The 19,652-nt window shown below is 44.0% G+C and overlaps 1 protein-coding gene across 2 annotated transcripts in view; it reads left to right on the forward strand.

Moving 5' to 3' along the window:
• Fto (FTO alpha-ketoglutarate dependent dioxygenase) overlaps positions 1-19,652 on the forward strand; it is a 345,735-nt gene that overhangs the window by 162,167 nt on the left and 163,916 nt on the right. For both annotated transcript variants that reach the window (XM_034523083.2, XM_076915616.1), the window contains exon 7: positions 444-563. In XM_034523083.2, coding sequence (XP_034378974.1) covers positions 444-563 — 120 coding nt within the window. The remainder of the gene's footprint in view (positions 1-443; positions 564-19,652) is intronic.

Consider the following 19,652-nt stretch of genomic DNA (forward strand, 5'->3'; position numbering starts at 1 on the left):
CACCAGCTTCTCCTGGCCTTTGGGTAAGTTCTTTATTTTCAGTCTAAGAAACTGGCACATGATACTTTTAGTATCTCTCCATGTCATGGCCTTCTTAGCTTTTACTAAGGATGTTTAATTACTCTGTTATGACTTTCCATTGCATACAGTGGCTGCTGCTTATACTGCAGGATCTGAATATTTGTCCCATATGCCTAAAACATGTAGCCTGACCTGAGCTGTCATCCTAGCAGGCCCTCAACTCTGAGAGTTCCATTTTCTTGGCTTTCAGAATGCTCTGGAGATCCCAGGATGTGTTGGGAACTGCTTAGGTCAACCTTTTCTCGCCTCTCTCACCGTCTGTCTATTAAGTTGCCAAAAGAGACTTTGAGCAGGGACGCCATTGTCCTTGTTGGTCTATCACAAGGACATTATAACCACCACCTTCTTGTTCTGGTCCACAGGTCGAGTTTGAGTGGCTGAGGCAGTTCTGGTTTCAAGGAAATCGATACAAACTCTGCACTGATTGGTGGTGTGAGCCCATGACTCAGCTGGAGGGGCTGTGGAAGAAGATGGAGAATGTGGTAAGGGCATGAGGTCTAAGCACGCTCTCTGGGGCACTGCACTGTGCAGACCTCCCGCCGTCTAATTTCCATATACGTTGTCAATCTAAACAGCTGTGTAGGTTATCTCCTGTAATGGGAGCAGCCTGCAGTTCTGTCAGTAATGCCTCAGCCTGTTTCAGGAAACATTTCTGATGTTCTTCACAGAAGGCACCCCCCCCAGACATGAGCTGGGACACGGCATGAGAACAGGGTAACAAAAGCACCCCCACATTCATTTGCGGTTTTATCCTTACAACAATTGATGTGGACAGCACTGTGAGCCCTAACATACAGATGTGAGAGCTTAGGTATGGAGAAGTTAGCTGCTTGTCCAGAGCCACTAAGTAGATGGCTCGGATGAAAGCCCAGGCTGACAGGCTGCAGAGAGCACATGCTTTTACTCACTGTAGCCAGCGGTTTAGCAAAGAGAAGTGGATGTGGTCATCCTGTACTACAATAGCTAAAATAAAACCATGTTGTGGGGCCTAAAAACAATGAAGAGTCATGGTTTGGCCAGATGGGTCAGAGTTATAAAGAAGGTTGTCACCAACCCTGACAACCTGTGTTTTATGCCTGGGACCAACAAGGCAAAAGGAATGTTGTGATGGACAAGCAAGGACACCATGGAAGGAGAAAATGTACTCTCAGGGTCTCCTCTCCTGTACTCTACATACATGTACACAGTTCAGATCAGTGTCAGGTTCAGGTCATTACCACTGACTGCTAGGAAAGTGCTGGTCTCGTTGGAGGACCATGAGGAGAGGAGAGGAGAGGGTAGGCTGGGCTATCTGGGGAGGAACCATAGGTCTTAGAACTGTGGAAACAAGATCATGGACATGCCAGCTAGGTGGCAGGTGGAAGCCACTTGAGGAGCCTCGGCTTGGATAACAATAGCAACAGCAAATGCTCGAGTGGTATTTTTATGAACATTAAAGATTTTGTGATTACTGAGAACTCACGTAATGTTCCTGGTGACCCTATGTGATAGGCATGACTTTTGTCTCACTTTTACTATCAGCAGACAGGAGCCCAAAAACTTTATGTAACTTTCCCAAGGTCACCAGCTAGTAGGTGGGAGAGCTGGGATTTGAACTCTAGAAGGCCTGCTCTAGGCTTCTTGCCCTTTGTCGGCTCACTGATCTGCCTCCAAAGGCTTGGCTTGGAATGTAGAGGAAAGGCGATAAAAGCCTGCCGACCTCTGGAGAGTGACACTTCACAGCGTTTGAAGGGTGCGAGAGCAGTGACTCGTCTGCAGTCCCCACCCATTTTGTTTCTCCAGCAGCTTCATGGACCTAGAGTTGAGTCCAGGAAACTAAACAAGCGTAAAGTACACAGCTTGCTGCGCTGAGAAGTAAATATGTACCCATGGAGGGCGCTCCAGTCATAGCCCACACTGAGACCTGTCTGTCACCTCCAAAAGTGTCTACTTGGCCAGCCAACTTAGTGTGATTGTTTTGATAAAGATTATATCTTTGATATCATTTGATAACATTATATCTTCAGTAATCCCTGTCTTATGAAAATATCAAGTTCCAAGTATGAAGACCTCAGCTTAAGAGTATGGATCAGAATGCGTATCTCTGAGATCATTCAGACTTGCCTTTGCATGGATTAGCCTCTGGGAAAGGGGACCATTGCTCTCTAGTGTAGTAATAATCCCAATGGCAGATTTCTCCAAACCCTGGGTTAGTACAGGGCACCGTGTGGCCAGCTCGGAGATGATGACGATTCCCTCTCTGTCTGGCTAGCTCAGCTCCTGAGCCAAGCCTGGGGAGGAAATGCTGTCTTTATAGGATGTGTACAACTTCACTTGTGTGAACTTTTGGGGTTTGTTCATTTTACATAGGCACTTAGGATTCTGCTTGCTGAGGCCTAATTGTTAGATGTCAACCTGATGTTGAAAGTATAATCTTATCAAGTTGTAAACTAAGACTTAGAAATAGGGGGAAAAAAACCTCAGTAATTTTGTAAGATAAATTTTTTATTCATTTTATGTACATTGGTACTTTGCCTGCATGTATTTGTGTGAGAGTGTCTGATCTCCTAGAACTGGACTTAACAGAGAGTTGTGATCTACCGTGTGGGTGCTGGGAATTGAACCTGGGTCCTCTGGAAGAGCAGCCAGTGCTTTCTAACTACTAAGCGATCTCTCCAGCAATTAAAAAAACAAAAACAAAAAAACACATTTTAAAAAGTTTTTATTTTAGAAGTATTCCACCCCCAATGAAAATGCTTAGTATTGTGATCACACAGCGACGTTCATTATTAATTCACAGATGACTGTAGATATGTGTCGGTCTCAATATATGACCACACACATTTGGTAGGAGTGGTAATCAGTTAAAGGAAGAATCTTTTTATTATATTTTATACTGAAAAAAAGTAAAGAAAAAAGCGAGAAAGAGATCCAAAACAAAAAACCTCTAAAGGAGTAGCAGTCTGGAGAATTTTCCAGAGCTCTGTTCTTTACTGAAGAAAAAAAAAAAAAAAAAAAAAAAAAAAAAAAAAAAAAAAAAACAAAAAACCAATGTTTCAGTGTCTTCCCCTGCATACCACAGTTGGATCATTATCAGCAGAGTGAGGGATTGGGCCAAGATAAAAGGGATGTTTCTTCTAAATTAAGTTGAAGCATTGCTTTAGGCCTTTAAAAAAAGATTTCTAATAAACTCATGATAAATTATTTTTGCTATTGAAAGAGACAGCAGAGAATAATCTCTGGAAAAGTCCCTGGCGCTGTGGCTCTTAGTGCGATGCCATGTGGTATTTGGGTATTGGGGCTAGATAGGCATTGGCTGGAGAGGAGTCTGGCTCTGTCAGCCTTGCTCCAGCTCTTTGGTTTAACTTGTAAGCAGTAGGGGGCAATGTTGAGCTGCCAGTTGGAGGTCCCAAGATGCTGCCTTTCAGGAAAATGCATATAAATGTCCCATTAACTGCCAAGAATTACCCCTGTTGCTTCAAGTTAGCTGTAATCTTCAAGATTCCATAACACAGGAAATCAGTTGTGGGTTCACAGATTCAACAGCAATTTCACTTCAAAAAATGCAGTGTTTGGTGCACATTTAGATTCTGTGGAATTAAGCTAATCGAAAGGGCATTTCTTGATGGTTCAAACTTTTCTTCCATGAAATATATTACTCCAAATTATTATGATTTTAGACAAGTGATTCCTTGTTATCCCCTTGAGTTTTTGAGTAACGGACTGCATGTTGTGAAAAGGTGTCTTTGATCAGTGCATCTTTGTCTGTTCTGTAGCACACATACGTCCTTTGGAGTGAGAGAAAGAAGACCTGCTGCCACCTTGGGCAGTGCGTGCATTGGTTTCTCCCTTTTGCGTATGAGTAAAGCGGCCTTTGATGGCCCTTGTACCAGGGAAGAGGTGTGCACTGTAATTTCTGTCTATCGTCCTCTCCTTTTTCTCATGTGCTTGGGAGGGGCTGTCTCCAGAAGCCTATAGTATAGGAGAATGGAAAATGAATTTTGAAATAGCTGTTCCCCCATTAGTGGTAATTGCTGCACATGTCATAACCAGCCACATTTTTCAGAAAGTTTAGTCAGCTGAACGTAGACTCCCCTGGCCTCTGCTCCCCATTCCCTGTCCCAGCAAGCATGCCCTGGCTCACTGCTTATTCTTACTGCTTCTCTCCCGGAGGGAGGACAGTTTGTGTGCTTGCTCTTGTGATGTAAATGTTAAACCTTATATTTGAATGACATTCGGATAAAACATCACCTCTCCCCTGAATATTACTTGGCAAATTTATTGAGCGTTGAGCCCGGGGCAGCCTGACCCTTTGCACCTTAGTCACACCTTTCTTGCCTTCTTTGCTCTGCACTCAAGAAGCATCCTAACAGTTGAACACTAGTCACATATTTGTGTTTTATTATGTTTTTTCAGCCTACCTCTCATCCAAGATTATCATATTATGAGGAGACACTTCAGGACAGGAGAGTTAGCATTTGAAAGAAACCCACACAAGCTTTTCTTGCGGGCTGAAGAGGAGTGTGAAAAGCTCAAGTCTCCTGTGAGGCAGCGCTGTCTCACTGTAGCCTGAGATTCAGTGGATAGGCCATTTGTCTCCCAGGGGTTGATATCGCTCTTTGCAAAACTGACATTTATTTTACCTATAAAAATGTTTTAACACTATCAAATTCACGGCGAGACTGAGAAGAATGCCGGGGCTGAAATCCTCTAAATTGGTGACATTTACTCATTTCCTTTTGACCTTAAAAACCTCTGTTTTGTACAATCCAGAGGAATTATTCCCGAGGAGCTTCCCGAGGAGGCGCCCTGAGAGGAGCCGGTAGCTCATGTACTGTGGGCATTTTTTCATGCACTTTATTACTGTTGCTTTTCCTTTTGGGGGAAAGAGTGGCTCCTGCTTATCCTCCGTGCCTTTGACCATTTCCTGTCCCAACAGTCCAAGGGCCACAGTAGCAGCCTGTGCATGGCGATTGGCCTTAGTAACCTTTGCCAACCGTAGTGGGTGCGAGCCAAGGCTGGATTATTTTAGTGTATCCGTTTTGAATCAGTGTAAAATACAACATGTAATTATGTTAGGTAAGCTATGGGCTACATTTAATTTGCCCATTTGTGTTAGAATTTGGCCCAGGAGAGCAGAGAGATATGGCAAAGGAGTGGGTGTTTCATTTCATAACATAACCAGGTTCTTGTTGTTAAAGTTTTAACAGAGAAATGTTCTTCAGAATGTAAAGGCATCCCTGACAAGTTATTTATAATAGTTTAATTCCAGGTGAGTCATGCTTCTGTGCTTGTCATTGTGGTCTGCACAAATCATCAGGAAGCTTGTTCTGGAGGCAGCCTGCTGCTGCAGGGATGGGTCTGTGGCTCTCACTGTTGCCTGGAATGAGTGAGGCAAAGAGCAGTTTTGTTTATTTGTTTGGGGAAAGGCTAATGAAGCTGTCACTGTAGCTGTGGAGAAAGTTCTTTATAAGTGAACAGAAGAACAAGGCTGCTGTTATGCGCTGAAATATATATCAAACATAATGGTATTTAGATGACAACGCAAGTAAATTCATATTAAAATTCCTCCTAAATTAAAGATTTTAGGGGGCTGGAGGAATATAACAATAAAATATAAATAATATTTCAGACTCATGTTAATGGTAAAATCACCGAGATACAGTATGTATATTTATATATGTATATATTTTCCTCTCCTCATAAGTATTCCTGTGAATACTAAATTACACATGCTCACATAACCTTGTCTCCCCATTTTTCAACATTTCTATTTTCATTTTTATATTTATTTTCATCCTTAATTGTGTGCATTATCAATGTATGAATTTGTATAAATGAATGCATGTACCCTCAGAGGCCAGAGGCCAGCTCCTTCTGGAGCTGGAGTTAGAGGTGGTTATGAGCCAACCAGCGTGGGTGCTGGGATTTGAACCTGGGTCCTCTGCAAGAGCCCAACAAGCTCTCAACCACTGAGCTATCTTGCCATCCCTAGGGTCAGTATTTCTAATTTAAGAGCAGAGTATATTTTAGTAATTTAAGATCTGGTATGAAATGTCTGGTGGTTTTCAATCAAGATTTAAATTCCGCTCTCCCTCTTTTGACTGGGACATTGCCGAGTGGCTCAAGATAAGCCTAGATTGGAAGCAGGTTAAACAGTTAGAAGCACCCAATAATTCAAATTCTGGAACACAGTATTTCAGGGCCTTTGTGTTTATCTTTGGAAATTGGGAAAAGCTACAACCCCTGACTTACATTTTTGGTCATCCTTAAGACATTCACTTGGTTCTTTGGACCCACCCCTCAGCTCCAGTTTTCCACAGTTCTGTTCTAAAAGCAAAAATACCTGGAGGGAGGGAGGTCGTCTTATGTGTAATTTAACATTGAACTCCTTTCTAAAGTGTTTTGGGCTCTTGATAGATTTTTTGAGTTTCTCTTAGAACAGCTCCTGCCCCCAGCTGCTACAGACTTAGTAATGATTTTTTTTTTTCCTAAGTGTGTGTGCCCTGTCCTTTTTGGGGGCGGGGGAAATAATACAATTCCAAGAGAATTCAGACTTAAGCCTCCCGAGCAGAGTGTGCATGGGAGGCACAAAAGCCCGTGTTTGTGATTCTCTTTGAAGTGTTTTGCAACTGGATAAGGAAAAATTTAGAAAGCAGCTGATAGTGTTCAGGGTAAATACTTAAACCCCTTTAGAGAATTTCACACACAGATACTGTGTGCAGAAAAAAGGGGTACTTATGTTTCTTAAAGCTGCTACAGCCTGCAGCTTTGTACTTAAAGACAGAGGTGTTGAATAGAATTCTACTGAGGATACATCCAGTGACAGTATCTCCAGGAACATCAGAGCCGGCCAGTGGTAGACTTTCCGTTCTTAACCCTTGCATGAGCGATATGAGCGGAGCGTTTGAGTGCCCAGTGTTAGGATGTGCGAGGGACACTCAGAGGACTCGGTTACCACCTCTGTTCTAAACACAAGAGCAAGACTCAAATCATAGAAAATGTGACAGGAGCTTGGAAATGCCAAGTGAAAGCGTGCCGTGTCTCTTAACCCCTGCTAGTGCCCAGAGAGAAAGCCTGAGATAATCAGGGAGGGTTTCTGTTTGCACCTTGACACCAGAGCATTTGACACATTTTGCCCACCTTCATTAAGTACACAGGTGCATGGCACACACACATGCATGGCACAGACACACATGCATGGCACAGACACATGCAAGGCACAGACACAGTTTTTATATATTATATTTGTTAAAACAAAACCTCAGATGTATCATGTTTTAAATGTTTTTAACTACTATGAAATTCAAATCTGGGTAAAGGGTGTAAAAAAAAGCTCTCCCACTTCTCCTGCGGGAACTGTGGTAGCCTCTATTTTGGGTCACTTTGACAAGCAGGCCATAACACGCATGTGTGAATTCAGAAACCCAGACTGCTATGTCAGTAATTTCTGTTTTTCCCAGGAAAGACAAAGACTACCACATCATACACCATCCTCCCCCCCCCACCCCCCCCCCGCTTTGTCAGAGGGCTTGGTGGGGTGTTCCTTGAATTACTCTCTGGTTTGTCATTCACCTGATAGAAAACAACCTGTGCTGTGTCCTAAGTGAATCACAGTACACAGAATGAAGTGTTATAAAAATAAGTGAACAGCTTTAAAGAGGAAGCAACCTCTCCCAAGATGCTGTCCCCACTTACTTTGAATATTATCTTCATTTCATTTGTTTTTTGCTGTTTTAATCCCCAAGTTAGCTAATGAGTGGTCCCCAAAACTGTTGCCTTCTGAAGAACGTTGTTATAGTGGCCTCCAGAGAGGGCTTGTAGACTAGCTACACAGTGCAAGCAGAATAGGGTTCTGGGGGTTGGTGTGACTCCCCTTGCTCAGAGGTTTCTGTTGCGGTTCTACCTCCACCCCCAGTTCTGTCCCAGAGCCAACAGGACTCACAGGCACATGGAGCACAGTGCTACTCTTGCAATGTTCCCACACGGAGTGTTACATATTTGTGGGGTGGGACTGGGAATCTTGTCATAGTTCGTAAAAGTGTCCCCATGGAAAATGCGCTCATATTGCTAACCCCTCGCTTCTGTGAGAACTACAGGAGCACATGCGGTGCCTCTCCTAGACATCAAGGGTGGCGTAACACAATCCTGTTTTTCCTCATCAACACCTGAAAAGTAAGGAGCCTGCACGCTTCAGAAGAGGGCTGTGAGATGCTGCCTTTTGGTTCTCCTGAAAGCACTTCTGTAGTCACTGCTCAGTGATGGCTTTAATTCCATTTTTACCTAACAAGTAAATTATGATTGCATTTTCTCTCATGATCTCAGCCTCATCTGGAACCACCTGTGACCATCTCACTCGTAAATATTTTCTCGGTATGTTTCAAAGGCTCAGATAGATGATCTCCTGCTTGGTTTTGATTGGTTAACAAAATTAGCTTGCTAATGAAGAAATGGGGGTTCTGAAGTCATATCTGCTTTAGCTGTAGGGACTTGGAGCTCCTGGTTTCTTGATAGTGTAATAGCCCTGTTACTCAAGCGTTGCTGATTTAAATGAGGAATTACAAAATGCCCATAATTATTCATCAGATGTTAACAGATGTTTGGGGGAACTAAGCGGTTGCATTTTATTTAATGCCCCTAAACCAGTTCTTCTCACCCTGTAGCTTATAACCCCTTCGGGGAAAAAAAAAAAAGAATCTCCATTTCTGAAAATATTTACATTACAATTTACAACAGGAGCAAATTTACAGTTATGATGTAGCAACAAAATAATGTTATGGCTGGGGGTCACCACAGCATGTGGGACTGTATTACGGGACACAGCATTGGGAAGGTGAGAGCCACCACCCTGAACTGCTAATGCAGGTAGCAGTGAGCTTCGTAGAAAGTGGCAGTAGGACAACCCATGATGCCCACAGTAAATCCATGTTTCCTAGGGACCGGAGAGTCGTATCCTGGGCACTGTGTAATAGTTGGGATAGGTGGACACCACCCTGTAGCAAGTGCTTCAGATAAGGCACCTCTCAAATCCCTGAGCCGTCTCCCAGGTCTCACAGGTCAATAACTGAGTATCCAGTTGTTCAGCCTAAGCTTAGGTGTACTCTTGATTGAACTCCAAGTCTAAAAAAACTCTTTTCCAAATACACTTGTCACCTGACCAGCCCTCACCACCTCCTGTGAACACAGCTTAGCCGCTGTGGAAACCTTCTGTAACCAGCCTTCCAGCGTCTAGTAAACTCTACCAGCTTCCTATCTTCAGCTAGGGCTCCTTTAAAATGGAAGTCACTGGCCTGGTCCAGACCTCCCATGGCACTCAGAAATCCGCAGAACCCACACTTCTGCCGATGTCTTTGTGTTTATTTTTGCCTCTGGAATATTCTCTACTTTGCTTTCCCCATTCCTTCACTGCACACTGTCTCATCCTTGGAGGGAGCTTCTCTGGCTGAGTTCACTCTCCTTGCAGGGTGCCTTGCCCTCTCTGCTTGCTCCTAGCACCTCACCATTAGCCAGGGAATGTCTTTATAGGCTGCTTCGACTCAATCCAGTCTCCCCTCTCACTGGGCAGCAGAGAAGCTGACAGCTTTACTTACATTCCCAGCTCCTGGTATGCTGGCACACAGTAGGTGCTTACGGTACACTTACAGAAGGGAGAACCAAAGGTGAGGTCAGTGTTCTGATTCATCCCGCTGTGTGGGGAAGCCTGACCTCTAATAAGCTTCCTCAAAATGACCTCCTAATTTAAAGGGATATTTTAGAATAGGTTCTCCACTTAGAGGGACCTCAGGACAACGCTGACAGCCATCTGCCTGTGCAGCAGCTTTGAGAGCACAGTGTGAGAGTAGAGGCAGGTTGTGTGCCTTTGGCATTTCTAGCTGAGGAGATTGAGAAATCACTGGCAAATGACTTGTGTAAATATGGGGATTTTTTTTTTTTTTTTTAATGGGAGAAATAGGCTTTTACTTTCCCAGAGTCATTGTATTGCCACAACTTAAGAAGGCAGTGCTTTGTCTCCTTTCTTGGCATCATTCATGTCTTAGAGTTCCCTACTCTAAAAAAAAAAAAAAAAAAAAAAAAAAAAAAAAAAAAAAAAAGCAATAGAGTAAAATCATGTCAAAATTAAACGACTTCTGTAGCAAAGCTTGAACTTTGTTGTGGTTAATTTCAAAATACAGAGAAAGCTGAGTGCACTGGACAGGTTTTGGGCACAGAACTAGAAAATCCCCGAGGAATAAACTGACTTCCGCCAGACAAGCTGAAAACTGATTAAAATATTTATCATCCTTTGGGTATGCAATAGCTTTTGATGATGGAAGGCATATTAATATTCATCTTTGCTGCTTGTCTACACTTCAGACAGATCCCAGGAAAGGATGTTCAAATGACCAGTTTTCTTTCCTCACCAGGAGCCTTGAGCCCCGGTGCAGCTTGGAACCAAGACATGCCTTGTGATGTGACTGAGCTTTTCCTCTGGGGGATGGGGATGGGGGAATACAAACCAGGGGAGACCTTTGCACTGGGAAGCTTTAAAGGATTACTGCTTTCTCAAGGAAGTCTTTTGCTGGAACAAAGGGAAAAGTTGGGCCATAATTTTGTAAGCCACAGAACTACTGTGCTTTCTGAGTACAGGAAATGGACCTGGCTTCTTAGGTGAAGTCAGATGATCCAAGCTTTATAAGGTTTTGATGGAAATGACACTGGAGGTGGGTCCCCTCCCCCTTCCCTATCTCCCTTCCCCCTATCCTCTTCCAACCATTTTGTTGAGGAGGAAGGAGGAAAAAAAAAATGAATCGTGCCTGCCACTTCTGACCAGGTCTTCTTCTGTTGTTTTGAGTGTGCCGTCTATTGCCCCTTCTTCTTCAGCCAGAGACAGAAGAAACATACTGTCCTCATAACCAGGCTGAAGCAGTACAGGGTGGCTTATGGGAATCTTAGGATCAATCTTATTCTCTTCTTCCTTCTCTTCCTCCTCCTCTTTCTCTTCCTCTTCTTCCTCCTCTTTCTCCTCTTCCTCCTCCTCCTCTTCTTCCTCCTCTTAATGAAAGAAAGGGTCTGTTTTAATTAAGCAGCATTTTCCAGGTAGTTGGAATAACCTTGATTGCATTTTTGGGTGCAAATATGAGCATGAAGGAACTTGACCTTTTTTATTGATTGATCTGAGAACTAACTAGTAATTGAAAATGAAGCTTCTCATAAATGACTAACATGTTAACACTTAATTTCAGTATTTCAAATCTGAAAATTCAGAACCTTCCCTTTTACACTTAACTTTTATAATTCCATGCTCCTCAGATATTTGCATGAGTGATAACCTAAAAATTGGGCAATAATTTTCTTTGAAATCTATTTTAATATTGTAACATCAGAAGAGAAATGTTCTGTCTCCATCTCGTCATTTAATCATACATCTGCTCCGTGTCGTCCAGATAAGGGAAGTTGTACAAAGAACTGGGACTTAGGTCTCCCAGGCTGATAAGGCGAGAGGCAGTAAGTGATTCAGTGGGAGGAAAATCAAAGGAGAAAGGCAGAGTCTGACACAGGCCTGTGGGAAAACGAAGGATTCTGATAGATGGAGACGGGCTGAAGATATTCAAAGATGGCCAGAGCAGAGATGCAGTAGGCAGGGAAACATTCTATTCTTGTAAACTTGATTAGACTTCATGGAGTTTGTTTTGTGTGCATCGGCCAGCCACAGATAAGATGAGAAAGATTAGCACGGGCCCTTTTTTTCTAACGCTTTTTTTTTTTTTTTTTTGCAAAGTACAGTCTTCTCCCCCATAATGACTTTCAAAGTCATTGGTCACGAAGTGCAAGTATGTGCAACTAAGAATAGATCGGAGAATAGTTTATCTTGTGTTTGCAAAGGTTTTGCTTGGGAAACAAGTCAGATCATATTATTTTTTTCCCAGTTTTACAATTGGTCTGTACCCTAAACACAGCTAACAAGCAACTCTACATTCTCTACATTGCCAGAATACGAATTACAAACAAACTGGGGTATTTTTCCTTACCAAGTTTCTTTTTATTTCCCTTCCATTAACTGCATGTCAAAGTAATAATTTTAAACTTTGTCCAGAAGTAGGTCTTCCTATGTGTGAGCTACTTGCAGGTTCCCTTCAGTGTATGTGCATGGCTTGGAGTTGTGATGGAGGAGATGCATCTCCTCTGTGATGGTGACGATCTGGAGGACCCAGTACCTGCATAGAAGAATCACGACATATCACTAACGGCCAGTCCTGAGTTCCTTGATTTGTTTCAGGATAGCAGCAATGGTAATAGAGCAGAACAGGCTCATTCTCTTCTGGGACTAGACTCCGTGCTGCCCCATGTTTGCAGTTGCAGTCTGGCACATTGGTGAGACTGCATGAAAGACTGAGGTGCTATTCGTAATATAAGTGGCCGTTGCTCTGCCAGTCCCCAAGTGCTCTGTGTGGATCTCTGTTCCACCTCACTTTGGTCCCTCTGTGCTGCTGTTACTCCTGCTAGGGCATAAACTGTTGATTCTTGAATCATCAGTAAGCTTCACTTTGTTCAGCCCTGAGCAGCGGCTGAAGATTGCCTTTACTTTGATTCTCTTTAGGAACCTAAGGTCTGAGGTTAATTAAAAAGACCCTTTCTCTTTAGGTAATAGTGAGACAGAAATGACATTATAGGGCTACTGTTTCATTTTACCAGAACCTTTATGAGTTGCCCTACAGTATAATTCTCTGGAGAACAAATGGGTTTCAGGCTTCTCAGAAAATTCCTCTTCTCTGATATCCCTTTATTTTTTTTCTCATTCCCAAGGAACAGGTAATAGAGATGTTTGGTATTGTTTAATTTCTTCCCAGGCCTGCCTGCAGCGTCCATTCTGTGCTCTGATCTTATTGAATATCACTGTAGGTGATGTTCACACCCAGGTGCCAGGTCCAAGAGGCAGCTGGAGTGATGATCCATCTGACATTGTCCTTTGGTGAAAAGAAGTGGTGCTCAGGGGGCACAGAGGCTTGTCTGAAACACAGACCACAGTGGGCATGGAACCCACATTCCCAGGGGGCAGCACAGCAGCCCCCATCTCTCAGCAGCTGGGCCTTTCCTGTGCTGTTAGCGCCTTACACCTGTGTGCTCAGAGCAAAACATGACTAAGACGCTTGTTTCTATGAAACATTTCCTTCACTCTGTTAGTGTGGAGGTGACGCTTGGTTTTGTGTATCCAGCATCCCCTACCCACACTCCCCCTCCACCACCACCACCACCACCCCCCCAGCATGCTGGTATTACTTCTTTGTGGAGCCATTTTCTCTCTGGCTGGCAGGATAAGTACTTAGTGTTGTTACCCTATGTGCCAGAACCCTGAGCTGGGTCTCCCAGATGAGCATAATTTCCTGGGATAAAAACACCTGTAGGAAAGAGTGGCCTTCTCCCTCACTTGTTCCCCTGCCCTAGTCTCCCATTTCTCTCTCAGTGTCTATTTCTAGTTTTTTCTAGACCTTTCTAGAGATGTTTCTCATACTTAAAATCATGGGGTTCTTTATTTATGTAATACATAGTATGTTTTATGAAAAAGATTTGTTTTATTTTAAATTCTGTGCATTTGTATGGGTGTGTGTCAGGGAATGTGCACATGGGTGCTGGTGCCCACAGAGACGAGAAGAAGATGTTGGAGTCCTGGAGCTAGAATTATGAGGAATTGAGAGCCATCTGGCTTGCGTCCTAGGAGCCGAACTTGTCTTCTACAAGAGCAGTATGCTGTAGACACTAAGCCATCATTTCAGCCTCAGAATACATTACATCTTGCAGATCTTTACATTTTTGTATGTTGTTTAAATTGTGACATGACTATGCTTTCATAATTTATTTGATTAGTCTTCTATTATCTTCAGTTTTTCACTTTCACAAATAACATAGTAATGGATATTTTTCTGTATGATATTCAATATTTGAAATCATGGTAACACTAAGAAGTAGAATTGTTGGATTAAAACATAGGCACTTTTATTGTTGTTTTAAGAAAGGAAGGCTTGCTTCAGGCCTGTTGTTCCAGGCGCAGTCCACCATGATGGGGAAGGAATGGCAGCAGTCAGGTGTCATGAGCTTGCTGCCAGGAACAGGAAGCTGGCCAATCACATTTTCACCTACACACAGGAAACAGGAAGTAGACAAGGCTTTATAAAATCTTCACTCTTGACTCTCAGTGACATACTTCCTCCAGAAAGGCTCTTTATCCTAAATGTTCTGTAACATCCGCCAAATGGGACCAAATGTTTGAATCCATGAGCTTGTTGGGAACAGTTCTCATTCTAACCATCACATTCCACCTCTGGTCCCCATAGGATCAAGGCCATCCAAGATGCCAAATGCCTTTAGCCCAGTCAGAAGTCCCCAGGGTCTTTCGCAGTCTCACCACTTTTCAGAAGACCAGAGTCTCCTTTGAGACTCAAGGTAGACTTACAACTGTAATGCTTTGTAAAGTAAAAAGAATATTAAGTACTTCCAACATCCAAAGGCCCAGAGTATACATTCCCATTCCAAATGGCAGAAAAGGGACATAGTGTGGGAAGACTGGGCCAGAGCAAGACCAAAACCCAGCAGGGGAAACACCAAATTCTGTAGGTCCACATCTGATGTCCAGGGCTTGACGGCCCAGTTCCCCACAGTTTGCTGTCTGCTGCACACATCTCTCTCTTAGGTTCCATTCCTCTATGCAGCCCTCCTTGGCAACTATCTTATGACTCTGACTGGGTCTGTACTGCAACCCAGGCTTCACTTCAGAGCTTTATCACATGGTCTCCTTGCAGGGACTCTGACCCTGCAACATGCTGAACACTGTAGAGGAAGAACCATGACATCCCTCAGTCTTGTAATTTTCTTGTCTCCAAAACCAGCACAAAATGTATAATACTTTCAGGCTTGGTTGCCATCTTGGGATGGACCCCAAGTGGCAACAGCTGGTGTGTGCTGAACATGGTGAGAAGCTTGCCTAGACAGTTACTTCTAGAAGTAAGCAGCCCCTTAGGCACTCAGCCTTTGCTTGTTGAAGGTTTAGTTGGGTTGGGTCTTGTCCACCTATTGTTTCCTTTCTTACTGGTCACTGCAAAACCAGAGGTGTACCTGTAATGGCGATTCTCTTTAACAGCGATAGCCCTTTCAGCATGTGACCTGATTTGAGCTTCTGCATGGTCTTTTCTGGTCCACAGTGTACTTCCTTTCTACTGCATCTGTCCTTTTCCATAGTAGACCTGCATAAGCGTAATCAGTAATAACCGTTCTACATACTTGGTGTTACATAGTCTTGAAATGTCCTCCATCAAAATAGTCTTTTTTTTTTTAAAGACTGATGATTAGGTAGTCCAAGATTATTTTATGTTTATAGATGTTTTGCCTGCATGTATGTCTTTGTACTACATGTACATTTGTTGCCTGTAGAAGTCAGAAGAGGGAATAGAGTACCCTGAAATTGGAGTTATAGACTATTGTTATCCATCATGTAGGTGCTGGGAATTGAACCCCATGCTCTTAACTGCTGAGGCATCTCTCTAACCTCCAGCCCATTGCAATTTAATGAACCTCACACAAGTTCTCAGGATATGGGCAAAATGAAGCCATGTTCTTTGCCAAAATATTACTAATGGCCTCTAGCCAACTTGCTCCTTGTTCCCCTCAGAAAACCTCACAACCTGGGCATCCAGTGTATGTGTTTTCCCAGCATCTCTGCCTTTCATGCCTCTTCTAGAACAACCAGGTAAGCTCTGTGTGAAGCATTCAAAGGCTTTTCAACTTGAAATTCCAAAGTCCTCCACAGAGTAGTTCAAAGGCATAAATTAAGCCATACCCCAATTTCAGTTACAGTCTCTGGATTAATTACTTTTTTTTGCTGAGATAAAACACTCAGACCAAAGCAGCTTAGGAAAGGGTTTATGTTGTCTTAGTCGTCCATTGCTGCAGGGAGACCTAGCACCAGTCAGGGAGATCATGCAGCAAGAGCAGAAGGCTGGCTCATCACATTCTCTTCCACACAGAAGGAGCAGAGGAAGATGTGCATTTCTAACTTTAAGACTGCTGGTCAGCTGCATGTGCGGCACAGGCCTGGAATCCCAGAAGTCATCGAGTGGAGGCAATAAGGTTGCAAGTCTAGAGGCAGCTACATAGACTCTGTCTCCCAAATGAGACAAGACAAAAGATACAACAGATGAGGGGCTCATATTGCCATCCATGGAGTTTGTAGTAGGGATGTGTGTGTGACACCAGAAGAGGGCATCGGATCCCATTACAGATGGTTGTGAGCCACCCTGTGGTTGCTGGGAATTGAACTCAGAACCTCTGGAAGAGCAGTCAGTGCTCTTAACCACTGAGCCATCTCTCTAGCCCTTCTAATTTTTTTAAAAAATATCATTCATTTATTATTATTGTGTGTGTGCCTTATGTGAAGTTAGCAAGTGCCAGTTTCCTACATCTTCAGTACAGAAGATTATCATACCTTTTGACTTTTTGCCAATATAATTGGTAAGAAATGGTATCTCGTTAGCATTTTTCTTATTTCTGCTTTTCTAATGAAGAAGCTGGGGCTCAGACTGTTGAGTGACTTGCCAGGTCACATACTTAATGAATGACAGATCTAGGGTTTGCAGTTAGGCAGAGGTTCCTGCTCTCTTGCTATAATGACTTCAGCCACACAGTACTTGCGTTACCATGATCAAAGCACCAGAGCAGATCTCAAGATTCTCATGGGGAGCCATCATGCATGCTGACTGGTGTCAGAAAGATCTCCCTCTGCACACTGTCTTTGAATCGGCTGGGTCAGTCCACATGGAGAATGCCGCTAGTGTGACATGGGGTAATGCTAAAGAAGCCAACTTGAGCCCAGTAGGTAGGTAGGGCTATTTTTGCCCTTTGCCCTGCAAGTCCTCAGTCTTGGCTTTTGCTTTTCACTGATGGAGGGTGATGGGAGGAAACACGCCCATGGCCTGCTTTTCTGTTTAAGTTGTGTTCCTCTTGGACTCTGTTCAGGCTGAGCGTCTCGTGTCACTTACTGATGTGATGAGCCTCCTTGGCACCCTGTTTGCTGTCATCTTCTTCCCCTGTCAGTCTTCATTAGGGCTATTTAAATGCTGGTTTGTTTTCTGTTCTGGGCCTTTTCCTGCTTTGTTGGAAAGTGCAGCTCAAAGCCTCTACCACACACATCATGGTTCCTAGGTCCTAGGCAGGAGGTTGTTTCCAGGAGACTGGCCATCCGATGACTGCAGAGCTCTCAGGACTGTGATGTTAGTAAAATGCCCCATTGAGGTGAAGCACTACTGGAGGGAGTCTGTTTAAGTAAAGGAGGAAGGTTTATTTGGTTTCATTTAGAGGTTGGTGAGGTCCAGCGCTTTGGGCCCTAGGCAAGAAAGAAAATGGCCACAGGAGTGCATGGGAGAGGAGGCTGCTTACCTCCTGGCAGCTAGAAAGCTGTGAGCCAAGGGCTACGGAAAGACAGTCCCCAAGAACAGGCCTCCCTTCAACCCTGCACACACAAATAAATGAAAGATAAATGGGTACATTTATAAATGCATACGTTTAAAAAATATTTTTAAAAGAGAACCCAACAGAACTAGGTATAGGGTCTGTTGGTCTGCCTCAGTGATCTTTATTAAATAGCCCCCGTCCCTACTTTTTGATCTAATCTGAGTGTCCATATTCCCTGAGTTAAAAACCTTGGATTGCTAAAATAATTTCAACCTCTCCCGGATTATTATTTCCCTGCATTAGTGAGAGTAATACTAAGGATACATGGTAGTTTGTCCCTGGCTACTTGGGTTCTTAATCTTGGCTGTATATTTGAACCACCCAGAAAATTTTTTTCAAAATATCTCTTGGACTCCAGCCCCAGAGACGTTAATGTACCTGGCCCAGGTCACAGCCCCCGGTGATCTTGTTTATCAGTGTAGATTTGATTGAGTGAATGAATCGGTGAGCCAATTAGCAAATGAGCAGGAAGGCCCTCTCATGCTAACCCAGCAGAAATGCCTCCCGTGCTGTTTTTCTTTAATTCCCAGGGTGGGCTGGAGCGGGCTGGAGCAGGCTGGAGCAGGCTGGAGCAGGCTGGAGCAGGCACTCTGGAGAGAAAGCTTGTGTTTCTTTCTAGGTCCTATGTGTAGAGGTTAATGTTAATGTAGTCACAGCATAAGGAACGCAAGGGACACATTGGGTCAGTAGGGTGCCAGAGAGCGTCACAGTCAGTGGAGACTTCTGAGTTAATCTTAATATCAAGTGAGGGGGTGCTGATGGAGATAGATAGGGGAAGACAATTGTTTTCTGTGGAAAGAAGTGTACCTGGGAGGTGGTCAATGCAGGTTACATGCAAAGTTCCAAAACCAGCCCATGGCTGGCAGTTCTACTCACGTTTGGTCTCATTCAGGAAATGCACCGCTCCTCACCTCTGTGTGTGACAGGTGTTGTGGAAAAATCTAGAACAAACTGCCTCTCTGCAAGGTGGTCTTTTTATTAGGTTTTTCTGCTGCTGTACTGCTACCTGCCCAGGGCCATCCTCCTGCTCTTGGGTATTGTAGTGCTTGCCCATTGGCTTCAGGGACTCCTCATGCTGCTGGTAGTCTGGTCATGTCTCTCCCTCAGACTCCTCAGTAGGCTCCACAGCAGATTCATCCTCAGCCTCCTGTGCTCTCTTCCTACCTTTACTCTGGAGAGTCTGCCCTGCAGTTCCCTCCTAGTCACAGGCCTTCCCCTCCCCCCTTGCTCAATGCTCTCTGTGTCTCTTTCCTCTTCCTTGAATGTCTCCTCCTACCTACCTAGGCAGGCCTTCATTGTTCAAGTGTGACTCCCTGAACCTCCTGACTCAATCACATCACCGTCCTCTCATTCCTCCATCATCCTCAGGAAAACCAGCCTTGGCAGCTCAGCGTTTATTCTAGAGGCCTTGGGTACCTTTGGCAGACAGGCCTTAGGAGTAGTCCCTTGTTCCATGAAGATCCAGTGCTTCTAGAGGCATGAGAATAGCAGATGTGATATTGGGCAGATGATTTATGCATCTCACTAATTGCTCTTTGACAGAGAATTGGGAATTGTTGATCCATACCAACTTCTAGGAGAAACACCATATGGTTTCCATGGCAGATTCTTCCCGTTTATTAGAACTGGGCACGTTGCACAGTGTTCGATGGGTAGTGTTGTTATCTTCAGTGAGACAGCAGCCATCAGAATTACTATGAGTGATCCCCACACTGTTCACCTGTTCCACAGAGATCTGGCATTGAAGTTCTATAGGTTTCTTTGTGAGCAACATGGCTACAGTGTTCAGTCTTTGGGGAAACCTTGCAGCAAAGCCATTGTTTGGGCTTCGATGTGCTTGTGGGTGAGCACAAGCAACCCATCAGCCATGCCCTCCCATACTCCTGCCCGGGCTCAGCATCTTCCAGATGTCACTAAGAAAAGCCAGGATTCTTGGGGCGGGGGTGAGGGAGGGTTACACTTTCCTTTTCCTTGCCAGATGTCAGCAACTTCAGGAACTCAGGCCCTTAGCTTCCTATCAGAAAGGTCTGCAGCCTTCCACCATAACCCAGCCCTCAGTCTGCCTGGGTTGGGAGTCACCTGACAAGGTCAAGGAGCAGTGTGCTTTAGCATGT

The sequence above is a fragment of the Arvicanthis niloticus genome, chromosome 18 (genome assembly GCF_011762505.2).
Source record: "Arvicanthis niloticus isolate mArvNil1 chromosome 18, mArvNil1.pat.X, whole genome shotgun sequence".
In the NCBI taxonomy this organism is placed as follows: domain Eukaryota; kingdom Metazoa; phylum Chordata; class Mammalia; order Rodentia; family Muridae; genus Arvicanthis; species Arvicanthis niloticus.